Below are 13,427 nucleotides of genomic sequence, written 5' to 3'. Positions count from 1 at the left end.
AGGTAAAGGATCTGGAATGCATGAGGGGAGATGGATAGAGCAGTTGACTATAATACATGGAGAGATAAAGGATCTGGAATGCATGAGGGGAGATGGATAGAGCAGTAGACTATAATACATGGAGATAAAGGATCTGGAATGCATGAGGGGAGATGGATAGAGCAGTTGACTATAATACGTAGAAAGGTAAATGATCTGGAATGCATGAGGGGAGATGGATAGAGCAGTTGACTATAATACGTGGAGAGATAAAGGATCTGGAATGCTTGAGGGGAGATGGATAGAGCAGTTGACTATAATACGCAGAAAGGTAAAGGATCTGGAATGCATTAGGGGAGATGGATAGAGCAGTAGACTATAATACATGGAGAGATAAAGGATCTGGAACGCATGAGGGGAGATGGATAGAGCAGTTGACTATAATACGTGGAGAGATAAAGGATCTGGAATGCATGAGGGGAGATGGATAGAGCAGTTGACTATAATACGTGGAGAGATAAAGGATCTGGAATGCTTCAGGGAGATGGATACAAAAGTAGGCTATACATGGAATGATAAAGGTTATGGGGAGTGGAGGGGAATACAGTAATAGACTATACCCGGGGTGATTCCACACAGCCTCATCAGATGGTTCTCCTCTGTCTCCAAGTAGAAATTGAAACACGGCTTCACAAACGTAGACAACTTCTCACGTCTCAACATCACATTGCACTGTGGGTCTGCATTTCTAAAATTGATAAACATATTCATTTAAACGTAGGAACTAGTCAACTTGTTTTCCATTTAATTATTAATATTCTATATGTGTTTAGGTATTATGCTTTTATCATTTATAAGTAGCATTAATGACTGAACATGTCAAGATTATTTAATACATACTTGTAAGATTATACGACTATTACAACAATTGAGATTAAACAAGCTGATACTGCTGTTCATAATCAAACACACTTGATGTTTCCAAAAAAACTTTCCTTTTATAAAATACACATGTACAAATCTGTTTCAACTTAAGATAACTCTCTTTGAATATTTCCATATTCATATAATTTATTTACCTGTTCTGTACATTTAATTTATAGTCCATGTGTTGTCGATCATGTTTAAATTTACGAGGCATCTAGCCAATTACATTCAAGTTCTTTACAAAGTGAAACCAAAATTTCTTCAATCAACATTTAACCACTATCACTGTCCTGTCATGTGCTACACCAGCAAATATCCTCAACTCATTTTTTTCTGGAACATTACATTATATTGTATACTTACTTGCCCTTGGCCTCATAGTGGAAATACACAATCCCATCTTGGGCTGAAATACAAACACTAATTTTGCAAGAATCGACATCAACATGAATGAAACCACTATACTCTAATCTTATATATATGGGCTGTGCTCTCTGAAAAGGGGGTTAAATACATGTGCGTAAAGTGTCGTCCCAGATTAGCCTGTTGAGTATGCACAGGTTTATCAGGGACAACACTTTCTGCTCTTATTGTATTTTTCGTTTAAATTAAGTATCTAGTTAACAGAAATCCAGACTGCACTGGCTAATCTGGGACGACGCACATGCATTTTCACAGAGCACGGTCCATAATGTTTTTGTATTAACAGCCACCTGAAGTCAATATGGTAAATACAATTCTTGCTGATTGTTTCCATCATGATATCAGTTCCCAATATATAAATGGTCCATGCAGCCAAAGTATGTGGGAAATTTCAATATTTATGGCCAATAAATTGTGAAGCTAAGGCTGTTTTCTTCACTTCATTTCATACCAATAAAAAATTTAACAGTACTTTAATATGAAAAATACCCCAAATTACTAATTGTAAGCAGGTGAAAAGAGTGAGTAAATGTGAATATTATTTAAGTGAATAACAAGGGACAAAATTGTCACAAAACCAGGTTTTCATTGTGAAAAAAAAATCTGATAAAGGGAGAAAACTCAAACTGAACTTTTGAAATGAACAAACAAAATGAACCCCCTTTGTAAGTTTGTTTAAAAAAAAAATCTATTTTTAGTCGTGGCGACCTTGACATTGGAGATATTGACGTGATTCTTTCGTGCGACACACCGTCCCATGATGGTGAACAAATGTGCCAAATGATTTTAAAATCTCACAATGAATGACATAGTTATGGCCAGAACAAGCTCATTTATGGCCATTTTTGACCTTTGAACTCAAAGTGTGACCTTGACCTTGGAGATATCGACGTAATTATTTCGCGCGACACACCGTCCAATGATGGTGAACAAATGTGCCAAATGATTTTAAAATCTGACAATGAACGACATAGTTATGGCCCGGACAAGCTTGTTCCGCCCGCCCGCCAGCCCGCCCGCATTTGCCAATCTAATAACCAGTTTTTTCCTTCGGAAAACCTGGTTAAAAATAAATTTACATTGGCTACTTCAAAGTGACAAATACAATAAGCCATGAACGTCTATACAGAACAAGAAACCGTCGGGGACAGATGATGCTCCCCAGAGGTTTTTTTTGTCACAATATTGCACTATATATTCTGATAAAAGGAAATGTCATGAGGGACATAACTTTGGACAAAATAATACGATTGATGGTTTAGCAACTTAAAAATTTCAAGGGCCATAACTCTCTAAATAAATCATCTAACCAGAACCCACAAATAACATGCGCATCTCCTAAAGGTAGTAAAGCTTCCCATAAAGCTTCATTGTATTCCAGTCAGTAGTTGGGGAGAAATAGCCCGGACAAGAATTGCACTATATGTACAGTTTATAGAAAATTTCAAAGGGCCATAACTCTGTGAAAAATCATCCGACCAGAACCGGCTGACAATATGCACATCTCCTCTTGGTAGTGAAGCTTCCCATAAAGTTTCATTGAATTCCTGTAATAAATTGCTGAGAAATAGCTCGGACAAGTATTGCACTATATGAACAATGGAAAATTTCAGAGGGCCATAACTCTGTGAAAAATCATCCGACGAGAACCGGCTGATAATATGCACATCTCCTCTTAGTAGTGAAGCTTCCCATAAAGTTTCATTGAATTCTGGTCATAAGTTGCTGAGAAATAACCCGGACAAGAATTGCACTATATGTACAGTTAATGGAAAATTTCAAAGGGCCATAACTCTGAGAAAAATCATCCTACCAGAACCCGCTGATAATATGCACATCTCCTCTTGGTAGTGAAGCTTCCCATAAAGTTTCATTGAATTCCAGTCATTAGTTGCTGAGAAATAGCCGGGACAAGAATTGCACTATATGAACAATTAATGGAAAATTTCAAAGGGCCATAACTCTGTGAAAAATTATCTGACCAGAACCCGCTGATAATATGCACATCTCCTCTTGGTAGTGAAGCTTCCCATTAAGTTTCATTGAATTCCGGTCATCTGTTGCTGAGAAATAGCCCGGACAAGAATTGCACTATATGTACAGTTAATGGAAAATTTCAAAGGGCCATAACTCTGAGAAAAATAATCCGACCAGAACCCGCTGATAACATGCACATCTCTTGGTAGTGAAGCATCCCATAAAGTTTCATTGAATTCCAGTCATTAGTTGCTGAAAAATAGCGCGGACGGACGGACAGACGAACGGACAGACGAAGCGGCGACTATATGCTCCCCCCAATTTTTTTTGGGGGGGAGCACAATAAACACCATACCTATAAAGTTTCATTATAATTAAATATAATGAAAACTAAGAGACTAAATTGCAACACAATGTACAGATGTGCAGCTTGACAGAACAACGAGTGACTTAGTGACTCCAAGATACCCCTACAAATTCAGTTTGTAAGGATTTAACAAGATCAGTAAATAAACACAGTATTGCAGCTGAAATAAAACAAAGATCCTGCGATACCTCCAAGGGCTTCCAGGGCCTTCTTTGTTTTGTCAGAGAGCTTGGTGAAGAGCAGCTCCTTACTCTCTAGCAGCAACACAAGGTCTGCCTTGAGCACAGGGATCAGCCAGCTGTGCATGAAAGGCATAATGGCGATAGCTCCCTGGGAATGAAAACAGAACAATAAGTATAGAGCATTGGTCTCAGAATACCAGGCGTTAAGAATATTCGTAAAATGGCTGCAAGGATAAGCCTGGCCAGTCTGCATAAGTTAACCCTTTGCATGCTGGGAAATTTGTTGTCTGCTAAAATGTCGTCAGCTCAATTCCTAAAACTAGCATTTTCTTCGATTTTTTTCAAAGAATACTATCAGAATAGCAAACAGTTTGGATCCTGATGAGACGCCACATTTTGTGGCGTCTCATCTGGATCCAAACTGTTTGCAAAGGCCTTCGAAATTCGGTTCCAGCACTGAAAGAGTTAATAAGGGACAACATTTTCTGCTTTTCTTGAATTGTTCGTTTAAAGGTGGTGGTCTCTTCTAAACAAAAGTTCAGTGTAGGTGGAAAGTGTTTTCTCTGGTAAGCTTTTCAGGACTGCAGAGGGTAAGCTAGAACAACACCGTATGCACTGCATTAAGCCACATTGTCCTATAGCAGGGCCTTATAATATTGACAGGCAACAAACCACTACAAAATAACCATCGCAAAAAGTACCCAAACTGTGAAACAGTAGGCAATTTTGTACTCTAGGATTCCAAGTTGACAAGCATTCAAAAGCACATGTATCAGCCCCTAGGACTGTTCAAGCCAATTATAATGGCCAAACAAAACTGTTCAAGCCAATTATAATGGCCAAACAAAACTGTTCAAGCCAATTAAAATGGCCAAACAAAACTGTTCAAGCCAATTAAAATGGCCAAACAAAACTGTTCAAGCCAATAAAAATGGCAAGACAAAATATCACAGTACACGAAAGTATTTTGTACATGATGTTATGACTCACCCAGTGGACCAGCTCTGGCTTGCTTGAAGGTGACGACTTCATGAACAGCATCCCACCAGCAAACTTCTTGGAGGATTTCTGGAATAAACCCTTGAGCCATTAATGTAATCATCAGTGTTCACTGTAGAGGAATAAATTAGGCAATAAAGTAAATAGCACTTATTTAACACACATATGAAGTTTCACAATAACCCGTTTACATGAATACTCAAAAACATATATATTTTATTGAACTTAACAATGAAGCCAAAGTTGGCAGCCTTACAATTTCAGAATCACTAAATCGTTCAGACGTGGAAGTAAATCTAGCAGGTCCAAATTCAACAACACATGTTTAGACTGAAGAATAAAGAATATGATTAGAACCAAGAAAATATGCTTAGGTTTCAAACATATACAGGTATTAATTGTGCTTTTCATTAAAAGATGGTTTGAAATGAAGAATTGTGTATAAAGTGGTATTCAAGTTTGTGTCCCATTTAATGTTTTTATAATATGAGAACAAAACAGTTTCAACAATATTCTTTATTTTGAGAATTCAGTCTAAGATTTGGTTGGTGAACAATGGCCCTCATCTTAGGCTACTGTCCCTGCTACTCACAAATGTCTTGGCATTATGAAGGATGAGATTCTTCACGTTCTGGCTGCAGAAGTAGTACTGAGTGCTCTTGCCTTCCTCCTCAAACTTCAGGAGATACGGTGTAGGATCAAACTTCTTGATGTCGTAACGTTTCCTGAAGGACAAGTACGGTGTAGGATCAGGACAAGTATGGTGTAGGATCAGGACAAGTATGGTGTAGGATCAAGACAAGTAGGGTGTAGGATCAGGACAAGTACGGTGTAGGATCAAGACAAGAACAATGTAGGCTCAAGACAAGAACAAAGTAGGATCAAAACAAGATTAATGTAGGATCAAGACAAGTATGGTGTAGGATCAAACCTTCCAATTCTTTACACCAAATACGGTAGTGTTTATTTAAAAATGAATTAAATGTTCATGCTGATGAAAATATCTGTATTTCTATATATAAACTTAATACATTATAATTGCACAAACAAAGCAAACAAAACTTCTTACATAAATGATTGATTTTATTAAGATAAAAACAAGACAATTCAAACTGACATTAAGGCATTTATTAACCCACACCAATAGAAGAAGGAGCTTCCTATAACCCACACCAATAGAAGAAGGAGCTTCCTATAACCCACACCAATAGAAGAAGGAGCTTCCTATAACCCACACCAATAGAAGAAGGAGCTTCCTATAACCCACACCAATAGAAGAAGGAGCTTCCTATAACCCACACCAATAGAAGAAGGAGCTTCCTATAACCCACACCAATAGAAGAAGGAGCTTCTTATAACCCACACCAATAGAAGAAGGAGCTTCCTATAACCCACACCAATAGAAGAAGGAGCTTCCTATAACCCACACCAATAGAAGAAGGAGCTTCCTATAACCCACATCAATAAAAGAAGGAGCTTCCTATAACCCACACCAATAGAAGAAGGAGCTTCCTATAACCCACACCAATAGAAGAAGGAGCTTCCTATAACCCACATCAATAGAAGAAGGAGCTTCCTATAACCCACACCAATAGAAGAAGGAGCTTCCTATAACCCACACCAATAGAAGAAGGAGCTTCCTATAACCCACACCAATAGAAGAAGGAGCTTCCTATAACCCACATCAATAGAAGAAGGAGCTTCCTATAACCCACACCAATAGAAGAAGGAGCTTCCTATAACCCACATCAATAGAAGGAGCTTCCTATAACCCACACCAATAGAAGAAGGAGCTTCCTATAACCCACACCAATAGAAGGAGCTTCCTATAACCCACACCAATAGAAGAAGGAGCTTCCTATAACCCACACCAATAGAAGAAGGAGTTTCCTATAACCCACACCAATAGAAGGAGCTTCCTATAACCCACACCAATAGAAGGAGCTTCCTATAAATTGTAATTGATTTGAGCCTTCCTCTGGGAAAACTGGTTAAATGGGCATAAAGTGTTGTCCCAGATTAGCCTGCGCAGAGATGACACTTTTGGCTTTTATGGAATATTTTGTTTAAAAAGACTTAACAGACTGCACAGGCTAATGTTGAAAACCACTGCACACGCATGCATTAAGACCAGTTCTCCCACAGCGCGGCTCTTTTGTTTTCAAGCCTACACCTGTTACAGGTGCCCACTCACTTGATGGCCTCCCAGTCTGGGTTGGCGTCTTTGATCTCAGAGTAGCCAAACTTCTCCTCCTGCATCTTCTGCTGCATCCAGTGAGGCATACACCTGATATCAGAAAACGTTCAGACTTCAAACCATACCTGGTATCAGAACAGGCACAGAGTTGAAAGCATATGCATGAAAGGACAGTGGCATACACCTGTATCAAGTAGGGCTGTAACAATACATTGAATTACTTGAATATGGCTATGGACGAATCGTATTCGTTATTCGCCACCTCCAGAACGGAATATTTGACGAATACAAACAACGTGGTTTCAAGAGTTTGAAAGTTGAATCATCTTATCTTACCTTACCAATGAAGGTTCATACAATAAACCCCTATATTTAAAATTAATGTACTCCTTATTCCGGCGTTTTTCATCATGTTTATCCCACCCACTACGTTACACAGTGAGATTATCAACAAAAATGGTGGGCACCGGTTGAATATTTACGACATTGAATTGAAAAATCTTTCGATGGTTGCTTAATGTTTATTTAGGTAAATACTAGTGATCTGATGCTGAAACATACACACAAAGGATTAGCAGATGGAATTCCTTTTTTGTTTATCTTTACGATGATGATTGTGCAACTTACTCAATTAATCAAATTGACAAATACTCATAGTTTCATACTATATAATGTTATGTCAAGTTGTCAGTATTACTTTTGTTCATTGAAATTCATTTTCCTGAATAAATATTCGTATTCGCCACCCTGTATTCGTGATACGTATCGTATTCCTCACCTAGTGTATTTGTTACAGCCCTAGTATCATGAGTGGTATTAAATTGCAATCAATGGCGAAAACCTGTACGGACAGTCATTCACCTCTAAGGAGAAGCATATCTGTATATAGCAGTATAATTCTGCAATAAATGCCATACACCTTTAAGACGAATGACATCAGTATTCAAAAATTCTTGTATGGAAATCAAATCAAATTGCAGGACAGTTGGACACACAACCACAGGCTTCAATTTTACCATATCTGAAAACATTGTGAAATGTCATTCTTAAATAACTTGAAACAAAATTCTTAGCAGAATTCTGGAGAACAAAAAACGGGCTCAATGTATGTGTGTAAAGTGTTATACAAGTTTAGACAGAAAGTGATCACTTTTCCCACATGCATTTAACCTGGATCTACACTTACGACTTGGAGATCTGCATTGGTGCCAGCTCATATTTGGAGGCGTTGACCGTTTCAGTGCTGTTCTGTTTGTCATCTGTGATCTCAGTGGTCCACTCTATCTCAGCCACACACACATTCACGTCACATCTTATCGGCCCCTGGAACGTTGGCTTCTTCTCTTCTTCCTCTTCCTTTTTTTCCTCTGCCTTCTCTTCAGTCTCCATTTTCTCCTCTTTAGCTTCATCTTCTTTAAACAAGTTATTATATGTGTAATATTCTTGGAAAACTGGGCAAAATGCAAGCGCATAAAGTTTCATCACAGATTAGCCTGTGCTGTACCTTTCCACTTTTATGGAAATTTTTGTTTAAAAAAGATCTTTACTAACAAAAATCCAATGTAGGCAAAAAGTATAATTCCTGACTAGCCTGTGGGGACTGCACAGGCTAAACTGAGATAACACTTTACATCAAAGTATTTCCCTAAAATGAGGCTCATACGAGGGCTTATGCAGAAAACACCAGCTCCCCATCTATGCATCATTTTCTTAGGTAACTGCACATCATATCAGATATCCAATCATGATATCAATATTCAAGCCATTGAATCAAATTATTATTGCTGTGACTATTCAATTCAATGTTACTGTTACAGAATTAAATGACAGTTGCAAAAGTGGTTTTCCATGGGATGCCAAATCAAAGTTTTGTTATTTTTTTATATAGATATTAAATTCAAACAATTTAAAGTTGGCACTACTCTTTTAACTGGTGCTTCACTTACACAATTACAAATAACAAGACTATTTCCAAGCAATATATGTCCCTTACCGGCTCCACCATTGTCAGATTATTTTTTTTTATTTGTTGCCATAGCAACCAGATTCTTGACGTAGGAACAAAATCAAAAGACTCGCATAATCTCCATATTGCCATCTGACTATGCTTCAAGTTTCATGAAACAATATGAAGAACTTCTTAAGTTATCACAGGATCCAGAAAAGTGTGACAGACAGACAGACTCACAGACAGACGCACAGAGCGCAAACCATAAGTCCCCTCCGGTGAAACCGGTAGGGGAAAATTATGCATGCCATAAACTCACTTACCAGCTGCTTTCTGCCAGGGCAGAGATCCAAACTTGGTGATGACAGCAACAAACAGGGCACCAGTGTCATTGTCATGGGGCAGGATACGCACACTGAAATAACAAACACATGCTTGTGTCATGTCTTTTACAGATTAATATACATGTATTGAGAAAACAACGCTAGCAGAGCTGTGAGCATATCAGGGAGATGGTAACTTGGAAAGTTTAACAAACCCTGTTCTCATTATACCAGACAGACTGACAGACAGACAGTTTATTCAGACTTACACACAAGAATATCGTCTTCATACAAATGTATACATATTATTTTCTGTCACCTAACTAGGTATAACAAAATAACATTACATAGCGTAAAACAGACATTCACGAATACACATACAAATAAACTATAAAAGCAGTAATGAAATTATTGAACTGAATTATTTAGAATCGTATTTCTTATCACAAGAGCTTCTTTGATAAATTTACATACATTATAAATAACTGTTTTGTCACATGAAACTAATAAATTGTGAAATTTATATACAGTTGGGTTTATATATAATTTACGGCTTATAAATTGTTTCCTTAAATCAGTGAAACATCGGCATATACATATAAAATGCAAAAATATAAAATATAATACCAATATTGCCAATAGTATTCTACAATCAGGGCTCGGCCGTAAGGGCGACAACTTCGCCTGGGACATAATAATGTCACCCTTAAATTACATGAAGGAGAAGTTGACTTTGCCTTCTTTTTTTACAACATCAACGTTTTTTTCTCACCTATTTTTCATCTAAAAATTCTCTATTTTCACATGTCATAAAGTCACCGATGACGCTTGTTATGTTATCAGTTTATTATCACAGCAAAAGATCGACTGCTGTGAAAGCTTATCCAGGCAACTAGCATACATGGGCATTCACTCCAAACAATAACGGTTTACATCAAAAGATCAAAGCAAGTGTCATTTCGCCGACAGTTATGATAGTTCTTTGTTCTGCAAGCGCAATTAGTACACGCCTTGCAGGCAGAGTTAAGCGGTACATTAACATTGATAGTTACCAATGAGAACGCGCGCATTGTATATACATATGCAGTAGTTTACCTGAGCGATGAAATGACGTCGTTATAGACATGTATGTACGCTAAAAAAAGTTAACACTTGCAACACATTCCCAACAGTAAATATGAATACGATTTATTCTAGTATGTTCTACTGTTTACTTGTTTCGTGTTTCAAAACTCATGAACACTAATTATCCAGTCGATGTGCAATTTATTTTGTCAGACATTAATTCATAACCATATAAACGAAAACTAACAACTCACCCATGCAAACTGTAGAGCTAATTTCCATAATTTTATCTACCGTATCCATACGTAAACGACTTTATTTTATATCCCGCAACCTCTTTGCGCATGCTGTAAGTTGTTAAATGATTACGTGATAATTGATTGTCCATTAGATAATTACAGTTTTTTGGCAGACGGCACGGTTAAAGAAAGTCGGAACAATTATTAAAGAAAAACAAAATTGATCAAAGGTCTATTAATTACGTAGATCCACTACTGTAAAAGTCCAGCGAGTTTTGTCAGTTTGTTAATCCACCGATAATAACGAGTAACACCCATCTTATATAAACTGGAATCACAGTTCATTTTTATACTAACAAGTCCTAATACTACACAATAGACATTGAGAAAACACATTTCCTCGATTAGATATAAATTATCAGAGTAGAATAAAATTGCTACGTCATGACCTTCGACATAGCAAATGGCCGACGTATTGTAACATTAAAACCGCGTTCAATTCAAAGCTGGCGATTCAAAGTAATGGTGATTCAATAATGGAGAAAGCATTAACTGGATTTTACAAACATGTACATGTAATAAGGTTTGTTAAACCAAATTTGGATCATTAAATGAAACAAGTAAGGCATTCTCAAGTGTAAATATTTCGGATATGTATAAAATTCGGATAAACAGTAATAGATATACTATATGTCCCATGCATTAAGATTGTGTTCCCAATCGGGTGAAAAAATTCACTGACTAATTATCATGTACATTATGATGTTAACAGGGTTTGGATTGTAATTGCATAATTAAAGTACTGTTTATTTTTATGATGCACATGGAAACCACAAGTTTTATTTGTATGAATTGATTTATGTGACTTAATATGTAAGGATTTATTGAATTTGAAAATATTATTTGTTTGTCATTGATGACGATACTAAGGCTTGGTGTAATAAGGGGTATAAAACAAGCGAATAAACGCCGAACAGAAATCACTTCTCCTTCTAGTGGCCTCACTTCTCCCTAATTTCAGCTCAGGGAGAAGTCACTTCTCCCTCAAGTTTGAACCTAGGCTGAGCCCTGCTACAATTGGTTAAAGGTGTAAGATGTTAACTTACACAAGATAAGAAAATACACCTCTCAACTCACAATTGCATAGAAATTCTGAACAGTTTACCATATGTAAAGCACTGCTGGCATTATTGCAAGTTTTATCACAAATATGACCAATGCTTTTTGAAAGCTTTGTGATTTACGTTCAAGTGTAAATAACTTTGGAAATTTGTTAGTAGACAGCTCAAAAAGCAACATTTTATGATTGACTGAGTGACTGATTAACTGAATATATAAATACTAATTGCATACAAAAAAAAGTAAATCAGCTTAAAACAAATTTTTTTAAATAAAATTCATTTTAATTATTAAATACTTACCTGTTATCGTATGCTTATACTTTCCAAGGGGAAATAACTCATCCGGAATTTTAACTGGGAATCCGCCACCTCAATACCGTAATACAGGCCAGGTTAAACATAGTGCAATGCAACCTAGCCAAAAATCGGTAACCAACCCTCAATATTCTTTCAATATATATACAAAAATATTAATCGAATAGCGGGGTGGGAGGTGGGACTTACCGATAACAGGTAAGTATTTAATAATTAAAATGAATTTTATTTAAAAAAATTTGTTTTAATGTCATAAATACTGACCTGTTATCGTATGCTGATTTTGCAGCTGCGGTGGGAAGGTTCGTATATATTTTCCCAACACAGTAGAACCCATAAACAGGGTTATCAGCTAATGATATCAAGTAATCTTCGTTAAAACGGTATTAATTATGACTTCTCGGACAGAGTAATATGTCTATGTCGAAGAGAAGACACCACCGTTAGTGAAACCACAACAAGCTCAAACGTATACAAATTGTATTGTTGGCACTTCAGAAAACGAAGATAAAAAGATGACAAGGTGGTCGGATTCCTCCAGTAAACAGCTTAGAGCACGTCGAAAAGTGGGGTGTGATTAATATATGCCCACAAAACAGACAGAGCTCTTAATTCATGCGGTCAGATCCTAAAAAGGAATGAATCCTTAGATAGGATAAGATTAACTTTCCTTAGTCGAGGTCTAACCCCGAGAAATAGAAGCCGCAGACACATCTCCCCCCCCCTTTTTTGGGGGGAAATGAAGAGTGTCTTTGAGAACCTCGAATAGACTTCTGACTAACACTGCTGAGATAGAACTTCAAAGCCCTGATTGCCCAAAGAAGTTTATCCTCATCTTCATGACTACCAGTTTAAGAAAACTTGGAAACTTGAAGGTAGAAGCCATATAGAGGACTTGATATTAAGCAAGGAATCCTGGCTGACACAACAAAGTGAAAACGACAATAGATCCAACTGGAATTGGTCGTATTCAACAGAAAAAGCATGAATTTCACTTCTCTGTATGGTAAAAGCCATAATAAGAAGGAAAACCGTCTTAAAATTATATTGGAACTGTTAATAAGCCTGATGAAAAAGGTTCATAGGGAGCTCATTAAGCATCCCAACATGTTACACAAGTCAAAACCGCTTAAGAAGGTAAAGGAACGAAAAACATAGTGTTGACGTTCCATAGTTTTGATCAGTTCCAAAATAGGTAAGACAGCACAGAGTTGCGATGACTTACACAAAACAAGGTATACGAAAGCATAATCTCTATCCTTTGATGAAGAAAAGAACAAATTTCTTATCATCAAGAAAAAGATGAGAAAAACCTCTATGTATCTAGCAGAGTGATTAAGGTAATAACTATGCTCTCAATTACCA

At 37.0% G+C, this 13,427-nt stretch overlaps 1 protein-coding gene across 1 annotated transcript in view; it reads right to left on the bottom strand.

The window, feature by feature from the left end:
* LOC127843701 (RNA cytosine C(5)-methyltransferase NSUN2-like) overlaps positions 1-13,427 on the bottom strand; it is a 43,178-nt gene that overhangs the window by 2,761 nt on the left and 26,990 nt on the right. The window contains exons 14-21 of the mRNA XM_052373423.1: positions 9,323-9,414; positions 8,238-8,463; positions 7,049-7,141; positions 5,447-5,579; positions 4,846-4,923; positions 3,862-4,003; positions 1,270-1,312; positions 600-727 (exon numbers count right to left, since the gene is read on the bottom strand). Coding sequence (XP_052229383.1) covers positions 600-727; positions 1,270-1,312; positions 3,862-4,003; positions 4,846-4,923; positions 5,447-5,579; positions 7,049-7,141; positions 8,238-8,463; positions 9,323-9,414 — 935 coding nt within the window. The remainder of the gene's footprint in view (positions 1-599; positions 728-1,269; positions 1,313-3,861; positions 4,004-4,845; positions 4,924-5,446; positions 5,580-7,048; positions 7,142-8,237; positions 8,464-9,322; positions 9,415-13,427) is intronic.

The sequence above is a fragment of the Dreissena polymorpha genome, chromosome 9 (assembly GCF_020536995.1).
Source record: "Dreissena polymorpha isolate Duluth1 chromosome 9, UMN_Dpol_1.0, whole genome shotgun sequence".
Classification (NCBI taxonomy): domain Eukaryota; kingdom Metazoa; phylum Mollusca; class Bivalvia; order Myida; family Dreissenidae; genus Dreissena; species Dreissena polymorpha.
The sequence above is the reverse complement of the archived record's forward strand: the minus strand, read 5'-3'. Positions and strand labels throughout refer to the sequence as shown.